At 40.8% G+C, this 13,822-nt stretch overlaps 1 protein-coding gene across 1 annotated transcript in view; it reads right to left on the bottom strand.

Annotated features, from left to right (window-relative positions):
• Window positions 1-13,822, bottom strand: part of FREM3 (FRAS1 related extracellular matrix 3) — a 55,031-nt gene that overhangs the window by 25,020 nt on the left and 16,189 nt on the right. Inside the window, 3 exon segments of the mRNA XM_084971128.1 lie at window positions 232-462; window positions 4,218-4,364; window positions 11,828-11,964. Of these exon segments, the coding sequence (XP_084827254.1) occupies window positions 232-462; window positions 4,218-4,364; window positions 11,828-11,964 (515 nt within the window).

The raw sequence follows: 13,822 nt of genomic DNA, 5'->3' as shown, positions 1-13,822 counted from the left end.
GGACACTGGTTAAAGGAAGTTTGGTAAAGTCTTATTTTGATCACCTATATCATTTTTCAAAAATCCTGAGAACAAAGGAAAAATCACTGCCTTGAGATGATTTACTTAATTTTAAATCCTAAATGGTATGGACATGTCCAGTGGCTTATGGAGCCTGGGAGAGCTATACATGCCTGAAAAGACGCAGGGAGCCATGCTGGTGAATAGGCCATGCTAATAGGAAGCACATACCATCTTCAGGATCCACAATTTCAACAGTTGCCCTTTCTGGAAACTCCAGGGCAGCCATGACAGGGTTTGTCAGAATGATCTGGAAGGTCTCAGAAGCCTCATATTCATTGTCAGGTAGAATTCTCACTCTCCACATAGCTGTGGTCTGTCCAGGATTGAACTGGACCTGTATTGAGGACTTTCCTTTAAAATCTTTATCTTTTCCTGCAGTTTCCTCTTTAGTTACGACGCCTAAATAAAAATCAGGAACTCATAAATAGAAACCCAGGTGACTGAAAGGATGTTCTTTCACAGTGGGTTGAAAAGCCGTAGCACAGAAATTGGTTCTTTTAATGTTCCCACAAGACACTTGCCAACTATACTTTTGTGTTTTTTAAAATTGAAGTATAGTTAATTTACAGTACTGTGTTAGTTTCACATGTATAGCAAAGTGATTCAGATATATATACACACACAGATTATTTCCATTAGAGGTTATTACAAAATATTGAATGTAGTTCCCTGTGTCCTACAGTAAATCCTTGTCGCTTCTCTATTTTATATATAGTAGTTTGTATCTGTTGGTTTTGATTTAACAGCCCAGTGAACACCTAATGGAGCACAGATACCCGTGTCTCATCACTGTAGTTTTCATTGTGAGGTTTAGATTCGGCAGCTGTTTGAATGTGTGAAATCAAATCATGACCTGACCCCAGCTCTTGTAAAAAGCTTTATCCAAAATGAGATTTGTAGCCTCTTGTGCCATTTGCTCTGTCTCATTCTCAGAGAATCTGATGTCCTGTAGAAGACACCCTCTAAAGTGTGTGAAAATAATTTCCAGGAAAGAAGACCCAGTGTTAGCTTTTCAAAACTGTTGAAGAAAGCCCGCGTCAACACTAGTTGGTGACTGAGAATGGATGTCCAATTTTGAAGAGCCTCCCTTGCTCACCTGCTGAAGTGGAGAAAATAAAGGAGAGGGGTGTGTGTCCTCAGCCACAGTTTCTTTTATTTATTTATTTTTTTAATTGAAGTATAGTTCCTGTATAATATTATGTAAGTTACAAGTGTACAATATAGTGATTCAGTTTTTAGTTTTATTTATTTATTTTACTGTTTTATCTATTTATTTATTTTTTACATTTTCTAAAATTACTTGAATTTATGATGTGCTTGGGTTGTGATTCACAGTTTTTAAAGGTTATGATCCAGTTACAGTTATTGTAAAATATTGGCTACATTCCCTGTGTTGTACAATATATTCTTGTAGTTTATCTCATACCTCATAGTTTATACCTCTTACCCCCTTGCGCCTCTATGGCCCCTTCTTCCTTCCCTATCCCCATGGATAACCACTAGTTCCTTCTCTATATCTGTGAGTCTGCTTCTTTTCTATTCTATTCACTAGTTCGTTGTATTTTTTGGATTCCACATATAAGTGATATCAGTATTTTTCTTCCTCTGTCTGACTTATTTCACTTAGCACCACACTCTCTAAATCCATCCATGTTGCTGTGAATGGCAGAAGTTCATTCTTTTTTATGGCTGAGTAGTATTCTGGTGTGTGTGTGTGTGTGTGTGTATCACATTTTTATCCATTCCTTTGTTAATGGACACTTAGGTTGCATCTATTTCTTGGCAACTGTAAATAGTAATGCCGTGAACACTGGGATGCATGTATCTTCTTAAATTAGTGGTTTTTACCCCATAAACATACCCAGGACTGGGATTGCAGGGTCCTAGAGTATTTCCATTTTTAGTTCTTTGAGAAACCTCCATACTGTTTCCCATAGTGCTCAGGCAACATTTAAACAGCTGGGTGGCACTGCTATGTAAATTGTGCACTCATGTGGCTATTAATTTTTGGTGAATATTGGCTCTGGACGAGTTACTAAGGATGTGATGCTGAATTAGCTCCAGCCACCACTGCCCTTGAGGGGTTTACAAGTCTGTGGGAGAGGTAAACAGGTGATTTCAATTCTGTTGCATGAGAGCCATGAAAGAATAATGGTAGTTAACATTTATTGAGTACTTCATGTGTGCTGGGGACCATGCTAGGTTGATTTATACTCATTATCGCATTTAATTCACAAACAAATCTTGAGATGGGGACTTTATGGATAAGGAAATTGAAGGTCATTAGCATGTCACAAAAAAGAGCACATATCTCAGAAGGAATTCAAACCTCACAAGTTTTTTGTTGTTGTTGTTTTTGTTTTTGTCTTATTTTCTTCTAGATTCTGTGCTTAGACTATTAACTCCAGCATGGAGTAAGGTGAGGGGATAGGAGCCCTGAGTAAGGTATTTTGTAGATTCTCTTCTGTGATGTTGATGTGTTTATGGTGTTTTTAAAAATTATCATTATTATTATTATTAGATCTGCTCTTGCAGCATATGGAAATTTCCAGGCTGGGATCAAACTGGAACTGCAGCTGCTGGCCTACGCCACAGCCATAGCATCACCAGACCTACAGCACAGCTTGAGGTAACCTGTGATCCTTAGCCCATTGAGCAGGGCCAGGGATCGAACCTGCATCCTCATCAATACTAGTTGGAAATTCCTGAGGTGGTTTTAAGTGGTATTTTACAGGACAGAGCTGACTGTAGTTCACTGAACAACAGATCTGGGGTGACCATATGCCCCACACTGTTTTGTGGGGTTGGCCATAGGCTAAGATGTAGTTGCCACCCTTATGGAGCTAGAAATCAGCCAAGGAATACACACGGCAGACAGATGGACAGAGACACATGTCAGGGATGATTAGTGTTATGAAGAACAATAAAGTAGGGCATGGGGATAGGGCCCCTGAGGTGCTGGTGCAGATGGGGAGGCTACAGCCAACCTCCCTGAGGAGCTGAGTGAACTCTACAAACATCCAAATGGTTCCTTCCCTGAGCCAGGCAGGATATGAAAATACTTCTTGACACAATAACCCAAATCTTTGCCCACGAGAAATTCCCAAGATAAAGAATTGCAGGGACAGAATCCCCCAAGAGAAAGGAGGCACGTTTCAGCTGAAGTTCTTGGCAGCAAGTTCCACTATGCGGTGACAAAGGACCTGGGGGTTGATGGAGGCTGAGCGCCACGCAGAAATCAGGGTGCTCTTTGGCTGACCTTTTACCCTAGGAGAACAGTCCTAACTTAGAAGCCCCGAGGAGCCTAGAAAGGAGACTGGGGGAACTAGCTTGCTTTTCCACGATTGCCTGTTCCCAGCCATCTCCTTCCTGGCTTTGCTCCAACAGTTTTGATATGTTGGCAGGACTCTGATTGGGCCCCAGATGTTTGAGATACTTAAAATGCCCATTGGTAGAATGAAGACAAAACATCTCTATCTTCTTCACAATAGCTTACGAAAAGAAAGGCAAAATGATCTCTGAAAATTCTGGCAGATAAAGATCTTCTAAAAATGTAATGTATTATTAGAGCAATTATTATTGATTACTAATGAGGATAATGAGATGCATTAGGTAGGTACTACATAGCTATTTACCCTAAAGACTATGTTCTTTGTAGAACATAGAGAAATTTCATACTCTACATATCTCGGAGGAATTTACAAACTATTATCAAGGTGAAAACAATTATACATACTCAAAAGAAATAACTATAACCAAACACAATAATGCAACATGCACTCATAAATAATTTTTCAAAAGAAATAACTAGAGCTAAGCATAATAATGCATTTCATGCTTAAAAACAATTTTAAGTGAAACTGAGTGACTTGGGGATGGTGGTATACAGCTATGAAATGTCTCAATTCTCCCAGAGTCCTTTAAGTTGAAAAAGAAAACAAAGGGGAAAATAGAAAAGGGAGAAAAAATATTGCTGGATATAAGCCTGTGACTCACATGGAGTGAAAACCATGGCATAATTTCACACATATATTTTAGAAGTTCCCCCAAATCTGTTAATGATTCTCTCCCAATCCATTCTCCCCTAATTATTTTTAAGCCTACATTTCATGTTCCCGTTACCTTTCCCCAATGACCAATCCAAAGTTACTTACTGATGAAAGATGTTTCACCAAGATATCCTCTGAGTGTGAGGGTCACTTCCAAGAATGGAGACTCTTCATCCACTATGTAATACTCTTTCTCCAAAGCGACCCAAGCCCAGAAGAGATGGAGAGGTTGATTTGTTAGCTTCTTTCCTCCTGTAATTGACAAGGGTAAACAGACATTAGACAGACTACTGGATGGAAAAAAAAAAAAAAAGAGTGATCAAGGTTTGCATTTTGTTTCTGAAGCCATGAGTTTTTAAAATAAGTGCTCCTTTTTTTATAGAGAAAGGAAAATTGCTTTATCGCTTTTCTAGAATGCTATGAGCACCACGTAAAGCCCTGTTCCCCCTGCTTAATGTAGGATTATTATTATTATTTGCTTTGTAGGGCTGCACTCTCGGCATATGGAATTTCCCAGGCTAGGGGTCAAATTGGAGCCACAGCTACTGCCTATGCTACAGCCACAGCAATTCTGGATCCAAGCCACATCTGCAACCTACATCACAGCGCATGGCAACACTGGATCCCTGACCCACTGAGCAAGGCCAGGATCGAACCAGCATCCTCATGGATACAAGTCGGATTCATTTCCATTGAGCCAGAATGAGAACTCCCTTAATGTGGGATTATTACTGTGGACCTTCTTCTGAGACGCCTAAAGCGCTAGAAATCCAAAGAGCCAAAGCTTGGTGGTTTAAGTTCAACTCATTCAACACCTCCATCCATTCCTTGCTGCCTCCTTTGTTTGCTTCCTCTCTCCCTGCCTCCTCCCCTTGATTTTTTCCTCTGCTCTCTGATTTACTCCTTTGTATTATTTGTGTATCCATTTGCTCTCACATTATTCAAGAAGTTCCTTGAAGACAGTGCCCACATTATATTTTATTATTTTATTGCTCTGAAGACCTGGTATGGTGTCTTAAATGCAGGTGCTTAATGTTTAAAAATTATACCAGCAGAGGGCAGTAAACAGGATCTATCTGATTTCCTCTCATCCACCCTAGGTCCCAGGCCTCTGCTATGAGTTAGGTGGTAACTGTAGATTGCAAAAGGGCTAAAATGTGGCAAAAGCCAGATGGCCTTGGAACAAAAATATCCCCATGCAACACAAAGTTTCAAGACAAAAATAGCTGGAGAAACTGTTAAATTGTGACAACATAGCTTGTATCTTCCCTGTTTCTTACTCCATCACAAACCTGTGCTAAAAATAGAAACTACCCCTTTTCCTATGTAACTAACTCCTCTCTAAGCTTGGGGGAGCCTGAGTTCCCCCTACTCAGTGCTCCCCGCCCTTCTGTTGGTTGATAAACCTGCTTTCCATCTCATTGCTTCAAGTCTCTGCCTCCTTCTTCCCCACTGTTTCTAACACTATGGTCATCCTTATTGAGGATGGGTAGTGTATATGGATTGGAAGAAAAAGCAGGTGCCCCTCAACTGGGGAGTGGTAACCTTTTGTAAAATGATGTTGTCAGAATAGCAGACTGTTTAGACTGAAGCCAATACAGTAGACATCAGATACTAAGGCAGCACAGCTGTAATTTAATTCTAGTTAGAGGCAAAGCCAGGACCTCTATGCCAGGGTTTTAGATACTTATCTCAGAGCTTTTTCTTCTACAAAATACTACTAGTATAGGCTGTGAAACAATCTTGAGGTTTGAAGGGCCTGCTCTAAAGAAATATATTTTTTTTAATGATTAAAAACAAACAAAAAACCCACAAGGCTTTACTTTGGTTTTTTCCCCCAAGGTCCAGCATTCTTCTCATGTTCTAGAAATTGATCCCATAACATAGATCATAGAAGTTTGTGTTTGACTGGCAACAGAAATGAGAGCATAAGAAAGAACAAAAGGAAGACAAAAAAGAAAGGGAAAGTGATAGGTTCCCAGGAGGATGGAGACAGGGCACCCCTCCCCCAATGTGGCTGTTCACCTTGGACACCTGCTGGGGACATGGGTAGCACCCTGTGCAAGATTTACAGCCTCTCCCAGAATGTGGAGGCTCAAGTTGGGCCATAAAAAACAATGGCCTATAGAAAACAACTGCTTGCATAGATTAACACCTACAAAGATTAAGGGCCCTCTGTCTTGGGATTCAATCCCCTATGCCTCCCCTGACCTTCACCTCCTCCTTCATTGTTCCCACCACAAGTTCCTGCCATAAACTCCCACCATAGATCCTTTATAAGCCCTAATATCTTCTAGCAGTCAGCACTGGCACCATCTTGAGCTCAGCCCTTCTAATTAGGATGACTTAGTAAGTCTTTCTTTATAGACTTGGCCTCGCACCTTCCTCCCGTGGTAAACCTAACAGAAAAAAAGGAAGGAGAGAAGGAAGGAAGGAAAAAAGAAATATTCCGGAAAACCTCTAATGCACTGTATGCCTTAGGAAGATGTGATCCCTTTCCAAACCAATCTCCTGAAGTTCCTTAGAGATGTCCAACAACAGGCACAGCCCCCAGTGTGACTATGCTAATGTCAGTGATAAGTGGCTCTGAAATAGTGGGCATAACATCCAGAATCACCTAGTCTCTTAAGAAGAAAGAGAAATGCCATGTGTAATCCCTGCTTATATACGTAGTATGCTCCAGAGACATAAAGATGATTCCAAGAGCAATTTGATCTTAAATATTAAGAAAGGAAGAGCCACAGGAAGGTCCACAGGAAAAAAAAGGAGATTGAAAGGAAGCCTTGTGGAGGCATAAAAGTAAAGTCCTACTGATCACAGGCCAGATTTTAGAGTCAAATATTGACACAAATATTGTTAAGTGGATTGGGCCAAAACTTGGAGCCATCCAACAAACCTCTAAATGAATGGAAGGTGACTTCTGATTGACAATTCTTCTTGAGGTTTGACAAAACAATAGTTAGGAAGGAGAGATTGGGAGTTAAATAAACCACAACCCAACTCTGTAGTAATCATTTCCATTGTTAGTGCTTTACAAAAATGGTCAAGCCAGAGAGCCAGCAGATGTCATTAGTCTAGTTCTTGGCAAGCACTTATCCGGCAAAGAATATGAGCTGAGCTTTTCTTTCCAGGGGAAGCATTCCATTTGTCAGCAATTCTTTTCTGCCAGACCACAACTCAGCAAGTGCTAGATAAATGAAAAGCTTCCACTCCACTTACAAACTCTTGGGTAGAATACTCATTTCCTAGAAAGGAAAATGCCTTTTTCATAGCCCAAACTACAAACGGTCCCAGTGGGTTCGACTAAAGCGATCAAATGTCAAATCCATAAATCTTACGGACCATTAAGGAAAATGGAAATTGAATGATGCTATAGATTGGCAAGAAGAAAAAATGGTAGAATAGGCCATTCAATTTGGACTGAATGCCAAACAATGCCTGTATTAACGGTAAAGGAACATTCAGTTTAAAAATCACTAATGATATATTTTAATAAAACAAAAATTGTTTTGAAGATTTTGGGTTGTGTGTATTATTTTATGAATTATGTTGTATTTTACACAGGATACTCGTATATGAGCAGGAGCTGTTTAAAGTGGAAAGAGAAAGAAAAGAAAGAGAGGAAAGAGGAAGAAAGAAAGAAAGAAAGAAAGAAAGAAAGAAAGAAAGAAAGAAAGAAAGAAAGGAAGGAAAGGAGGGAGGGAGGAAAAAAGTGATAAGAAACGTTAACAGTGGCCAAACACACAGAATAGTCCAAGCTTCCTGTCTTTTCCTTTTTCTTTTATTCGCTTCCTGCTGTGTGTGTGTGTGGCTTAAGAGGCAGTCACATTTTTGTTCTGTAACTCATTTCCTTTGCCAAAGCCCCTCCTCCTCTGTTTCTTTCATCTTGCCCCCTCCCATGTATCTCTTTCTCCGTCTGTATTTCTGTTTTCTTCATCTTCCTGCATATGTGAGCTCTTTCCAGCTTCTAGAAGACTAGTCAGTATCTGCATACACTCTTTTTAAAAAAATTTAAACATAAAGAATGATTATTTAATAAGCAGCATCTACAAAAGGTTTCTTAATTTATTATTGGCCTTTATCCTCCCACTGGATTCAAACCTAGGAGTTTCCTTGTTGATTGTGATAAAATCTCAAGGTAAATCTCCCACATCTTTCACTGAACAAAGAACAAAAAATGGGCATGACCTTCAAAGTTGTTTCTAGTCTTTAGGTCTGTGATTCTAAGTGAGTATAATAATGTCAACAACAATAACAATTTCCATAATTTTGCTTTTCTTAAAAATAACAAAATCAAGGTTCATTCTTGAAAGCACAGAAACTTCTTTTTTAAAAGTTCTTCTTGGAGTTTGTAAGGAAAAACATTTACCCACTAGGATTGTATTAACTGTATGGTCTGAGTTACAGAACAAAAATATGACTGCCTCTTAAGCCAAGGTCTTTTGCTCAGAATGGTGTTTCCATATTCCATTTCTGTCAAGACTACCCTTCCTATAATTATCATTTTCACAATTTCCCAGATACTAGCCCTTTCTCTACATATCAATAATGAGTGACATGACAAACGGGGAATAAGCATCATTGGAGAAAAGAGGAGAAATACTTCTTGAGACCTAATAAAGTTGATTTTCTCAAGACGCCTTGAGATTTCAGAAGGGCTGACAGTGGATATGTAGTTTGCCTCAAGAGGAAGGAAACTCAGTGCTTTGGGAGGGTGGAGAGATCACGGGCAGAGGCACAAGGCTCTTGCTAGGACACCCCGAGTGAAGAAGAGCTCTGTGGTGTCTGCAGCCGCATTCCAGGTCTTCTCAACTCCCATTAAGAGTTAAACCTGAGCAAGAGACACTTACTTGCCCTAACTGTCTTTTCACCAAGTGAGGGTACTTCTATTTGCTTCAGAGATGGTTGAAACTTTTGGACAGAACCATCACTGTGATGGTTAAGTTTGTTTCAACTTGGCTAACATGGGGTACCCAGTTGTTTGGTCAAACACTAGTCTAGACGTTGCTGTGATTTTATAAATGTGATTAACACCTACATCAGGTGACTTTTGTTTTTCAATTTTGTGTTTATTAAATATAGTTGATTTACAATGTTTCAGGTGTACAGAAAAGTGACTCAGTTATGTATGTATTCTTCTTCAGGTTCTGTTCCATTACAGGTTATTATAAAATACTGGGTATAATAATACTTCCCTGTGCTGTACAGTGTGTCCTTGTGGTTTATCTACCTTGTATATAGCAGTGTGCATCTGGTAATCTCAAATTCCTAATTTATCCCTCCTCCCTCCTTTCCCGTTTGCTGACTCTATATTTGTTTTCTATGTCTATGAGTCTCTAAATTTCTTCACTGGTGTGTATTTTCTTTCCTGGCAAGTCAATAAACTCATTGCTTTTTCTTTTTTTTTCCTATCGCTGCAGTGGTCTGAGCATTTCTTTAATAATATGCTTCTATATTACTATTTACATAGGAGATAATCCTCTCTGGTTTTTGCTAGATGCAAGGTGTTAAACCAGGACTTAAGAAACAACGGATTCCTGGAGTTCCCGTCGTGGCGCAGTGGTTAACAAATCCGACTAGGAACCATGAGGTTGCGGGTTCGGTCCCTGCCCTTGCTCAGTGGGTTAAGGATCCGGTGTTGCCATGAGCTGTGGTGTAGGTTGCAGACTCGGCTCGGATCCCGAGTTGCTGTGGCTCTGGTGTAGGCCGGTGGCTACAGCTCCAATTCGACCCCTAGCCTGGGAACCTCCATATGCTGAGGGAGCGGCCCAAAGAAATAGCAAAGACAAAAAAAAAAAAAAAAAAAAAGAAAGAAACAACGGATTCCTTGAGTAGTTTTTAAAACACATCTAATTTTCCTTTTTAAAACTGTTGCTAGTTTTACTTTGTCCCAGACTCTACAAGCAAATAGTTAATGTTCTTCTATTAGACAGTGTTTATAATTATTGTTCACGAAATCTTTTCAAGCATTTGGCTTGCTGCACACGAATCAAACAAGATAAAGACTTTTGATTTCCTACAAATTCGGTAAGAGCTCGGAAGATGGGTGGAAATACATTACAAAAGACCCACAACCAAATTTTCAAATACTCAGTGACTCCAGATAAAATGGTCCAAAGTTTCACTGGTAAGCAACCCCAATGCCCCTGATGGGGGTTGTGGAAACTCAGAAGCACAGAACAGGATGCTGCAGCTTGTGGGGCACAGGGGAGCAAGGGGGTGAGGAGGGGGGAATTCACTTGCTAACAGAGGGTAATTTGGCTTTTATTTCACTGGGCACTGATTAGTAAAGCAACCAAATAGAGTTGCTATAAATCTGTTTCTTTTACTAATGAGTTGATCAGACCCTAGAAAGGCCCTAGCATCTACATTAATGAGAACTATGTGCACCTAAGGAGAACATCAGAAAATATTTTGGGAACTTCCTATCGTGTCTCAGTGGAAACGACTCTGACTAGGATCCATGAGGATGCAGGTTCCATCCCTGGCCTCGCTCAGTGGGTTAAGGATCCAGCATTGCCATGAGCTGTGGTGTGGGTTGCAGACGAAGCTCAGATCCTGAGCTGCTGTGGCTGTGGTGTAGGCTGGCAGCTACAGCTCTGATTAGACCCCTAGCCTGGGAACCTCCATATGCCGCTACTTCGGCCCTAAAGAAAAAAAAGACAAAAAAAAAAAAAAAAAAAAAAGGAATATTTTGACCTGTGAGAAAGTATTGCTCTCTATATCTGTTAAAGGATGAAAGGGGAGAGAGGTAATGATAACATTGGTTGCTTTTATACAGAAGAATCAGTTGTGTGCTGAATGAAATTGTGTAATTTCATGGTATTAATATGTGCATTTCAATAGACCAGCTCTTGGAGCTACTGTTGCTTTTTTTTTTAAGTCTCTGAGGAAAAACAATTTAAATTTTTTCTGTGGTTTACATTTCTGTGTAAGTCCCCATCTGTGTATAGCATCTCACCATTTTGTGCTTACTTTTAAATGTTGCCAATTTCCTCCCTGTTTATTTGGTTTTTCTGGTGTGCCCTAAGACATAATTTTTTTTTTTTTGTCTTTTGTCTTTTGTCTTTTTGTTGTTATTGTTGTTGTTGTTGCTATTTCTTGGGCCGCTCCCACGGCATATGGAGGTTCCCAGGCTAGGGGTTGAATCGGAGCTGTAGCCACCGGCCTACGCCAGAGCCACAGCAACGCGGGATCCGAGCCGCATCTGCAGCCTACACCACAGCTCATGGCAACGCCGGATCGTTAACCCACTGAGCAAGGGCAAGGACCAAACCCGAAACCTCATGGTTCCTAGTCGGATTCGTTAACCACTGCGCCATGACGGGAACTCCCCTAAGACATAATTTTAAAAATAGCTAAGCTATTCACTCAAAAATGTTTTTTCCTGACAGAATAAAAGAATGAAACATAAGGGTTCCAAAGGCCCTAATGAACAATAGAAAATGAAGCCGGCAGATGAAATAAAATATAGAAATAAAGCCCATTTCGTCCCTTTGGAGCTTGGGAGTTGGAGAGATTGACATAAAGACCATGCATGCTTGTAATGACTTAGACACCAATTCCAATGTGAGCCCAACGCCACCAAACAATTCTTCAACCCTAGGTGGGTGTCTAACCATTCAACTCAGTTCTGACACTGTCTACCTGGAAATGGCATCAGATCCCTCAGGTTGAGGGCTCAAGTTCTACAACACTGCTTCTTCCCTCCTCACCTCCACCTCTGCCGCCACCTTCAAAAGCCAAACACAAGTCCAGGTTGTCACCTGTGTTTCTGATCAACCGACGATAGATGGAAGGTTTCAAAGGACTCCCTTCCTCAGTTTCGATTAACTTAGAGCAGCCCACGGAACTCAGAGAAACATTTTACTAGATTACCAGTTTATTACAGGAGGATATAACTCAGGCCAGCCAAATGGAAGAGATGTTTAGGGCAACGTATATAGGAAGGGGCAGGAGCTCCATGCTCTCTGGGCACCACTCTCCTCCCATCTCGACGTGTTCACCAACCTAGAAGCTATCCAAACCCAGTCCTTTCAGGGTTTTATGGAAGCTTCATTACACAGGCAGGATTAATGACATCACGGGCCACTGATGATTGATTCAGCCCCTCTCCCTTCCTGGAAGCCAGGAGGGTAGCACTGAAAGTCCGAACCCTCTCATCACATGGTTGGCTCTCCCCCACCATGTAAAATTTGCCGCAAACCTAGAAGTTCAATCAAACACATATTTCTTATCTCATAGCTTCAGTGGGTCAGGGGTCCAGACACAGCTTAGCTGGGTCCCCTACTCAGGGTCCCACAAAAGAGCAATCAAAATGGTAGCTGACTGCATTCTCATCCAAGAGGTTGACTAGGACGAATCTGCTACCAAGCTCTAGATATTATTGGCAGAATGCCTTTTCTTGTGGCTGAGACTGAGGGTCCCAGCTTCTTCTTTGCAATTGGCTGGAGGCTGCCTTCAGTTCCTAGAGGCTTCTGAAAGTTTGCTGCCATGTGGACCTTGCAGTATGTAGGTTGCTTGTAACATGGCAGTTTTCTTTTTCAAGGCCAATGGAGAATCTCACTAGCAGCTGCTAGGAAGATGAAGATTATGTGTGTGTGTATGTGTGTGTGTAAACCTAAACATAGAGATAACATCCCATCAACTTTGATATATTCTACTGATTACAATCAAGTCACAGGTCCCACCTACAATCAAGGGAAAAATGTTGTACAGGATGTATACACAAAGGCTATTTCAGAATTTGGCCTACCACAGTTCCCAACTTGACTGCACATTAGAATTGCCTGGGGAGTTACTAAAAAACATTGATGTGCAGGATTTGTCCCAGGCAAATTAAATCAGAGCGTTTTGAGGGCTGGGAACAGACTTGAGCTTGAATAAAACTTCCCAGGAAATTTATTTATACAACAAATATTGTCACAAGGGTTATGCGTGCCTTTTAAGTAATCCTGGAAGTAAGGGACAGACCTTGTTCTTTTGCTTACCAGAATGACTGAAACATCAAGTTTTTTTTTTTTTTTAATTAAGCTCTTTTCAGTAGGAGGTACATAAAGGAGGAATTTTTAAACAAGCTAAACCATGTCTAGCAGCTGGGCTTATTCCTTTAGGAGGGCTACTGGTTTAAAGAGACTTAGTACAACAAATTTTGTCTATAAATTAACAATAGGAACTTCAAGTGTAATGGAAAAACTAATAAAATGATTGTTGGTAAATATAAAAGAAAGCGGTAAGTTTAAGTGAATCCAATTCCTTTCGATCTTCTAGCTACCCTCCCATTGAGAGTGGTTTACAGATTTTGCCATATGATGTCCAGACCGGGTTCTTCCTAAGCAACTGTGGATAAAGCAATGCCATCCACTCATCTGGACCAGACTATTTTCCCTGGAAGGTGCCACTCCTGCCCAAAGAAAAGGAAGACCCAACCTTCCTGAACTTGCCAAACAATAACTCTGGAAACATTATTTCGAAACCTGTGTTCTTGCTAGGATGCTGTGCTGCTTGGCAGTGAACTGTGCAGCAAGCAAGTATGTTGGGCTGAGTAAGGGAACAGGTTAGAATTAAACGGTAGTAACATGTGGAGGGAATCGGAGCCAGCCCAGAGAAGAGTTGTAGAGGAGCTGTTCTCTCCATTTCCACATCTGGTGGTTCAGGCAGGTGAGTGAGTCCTGGGGCCTTAGGGCTGTGGTGGGACCTACAGTCTCTGT

Source organism: Sus scrofa, chromosome 8 (genome assembly GCF_054392235.1).
Source record: "Sus scrofa isolate SSC_HxYL_T2T_F1_AM1 chromosome 8, Sscrofa_HxYL_maternal_Yorkshire_Landrace_v2.0, whole genome shotgun sequence".
Taxonomy (NCBI): domain Eukaryota; kingdom Metazoa; phylum Chordata; class Mammalia; order Artiodactyla; family Suidae; genus Sus; species Sus scrofa.
This window is presented reverse-complemented; position numbering and strand designations above follow the sequence as displayed.